The sequence below is a fragment of the Sinocyclocheilus grahami genome, unplaced genomic scaffold (assembly GCF_001515645.1).
Source record: "Sinocyclocheilus grahami isolate Dianchi unplaced genomic scaffold, SAMN03320097.WGS_v1.1 scaffold1892.1, whole genome shotgun sequence".
NCBI lineage: Eukaryota > Metazoa > Chordata > Actinopteri > Cypriniformes > Cyprinidae > Sinocyclocheilus > Sinocyclocheilus grahami.
The window spans coordinates 166,226-167,020 of record NW_015507071.1 but is presented as its reverse complement, the minus strand read 5'-3'; the positions used below and the strand labels follow the sequence as shown (position 1 = coordinate 167,020).

Sequence of the window (795 nt, the reverse complement as noted above, 5' to 3'; positions counted from 1 at the left end):
CTCAGCTTTCTTCTGTTTCTCCAGTATCTTGGCTCTTTCCTGTTCTTCATGTTCTCTCCTCACACGTATTTCTGTCTCTTCTTTGACTGCGTCTAATGTCATCTGATGTTCTCTCTCTTTCCTCTCCTCCTGTGCTCTCTTCTCCTCCTCTTCTCTCCTCTCCTCCTCCTGTCTCCTCCTCTCAGTCTCCTGCATCAGATCTAGTGTGTAGCAGGAGTTTGTGTTCTCAGACACCAGTCTGTCAATCTTCTCCATGAGTTCAGTCACCTGTCGTCTGTTTGCGGGATCTTTATTGTTCATTCCACAAACCCTCCATCCACATCGGTTAATAAAACCAGACAATACATTATTTCTCCTGATCAGAGATCTTAACTGGCCATTGCTTATATTTTCTGCATGAGTGAAGAGGACTAGAGTAAATCTGAGAGCTTCTGAACCAAACATCTGTTCAAACCGACGCACAACCTTCATCTCCAGCTCAGTGAACGTGCTTAAAGACAGAGTAAGCAGGATGACATGAGCGCCTGGAGAACATAATTCAAGAGCTCTCTTCAGCTCAGAGTCTGAATGAATGTTTCTGTCAGTGGAGAAGAAGTCTGGAGTATCAATCACTGTCACTCTCCTGTTATTAACAGCATCTGTGTGTGGTTTACAGGTTTTGGTCACAGATGAGGAGCTTATTTTCGATTGGAACACACTTTCATTAAAGATGGTGTTTCCTGCGGCGCTTTTCCCTGATCCGGCTTTACCGATCAACAGCAGCCGAAGATGATCTTCTTCATCTCCCTCTCTCCT

The 795-nt window shown here is 44.8% G+C and overlaps 1 protein-coding gene across 1 annotated transcript in view; it reads right to left on the bottom strand.

Annotated features, from left to right (window-relative positions):
• The window catches only part of LOC107573210 (GTPase IMAP family member 2-like), a 7,114-nt gene that overhangs the window by 1,890 nt on the left and 4,429 nt on the right, over window positions 1-795 (bottom strand). The window contains exon 3 of the mRNA XM_016259652.1: window positions 7-793. Coding sequence (XP_016115138.1) covers window positions 7-793 — 787 coding nt within the window. The remainder of the gene's footprint in view (window positions 1-6; window positions 794-795) is intronic.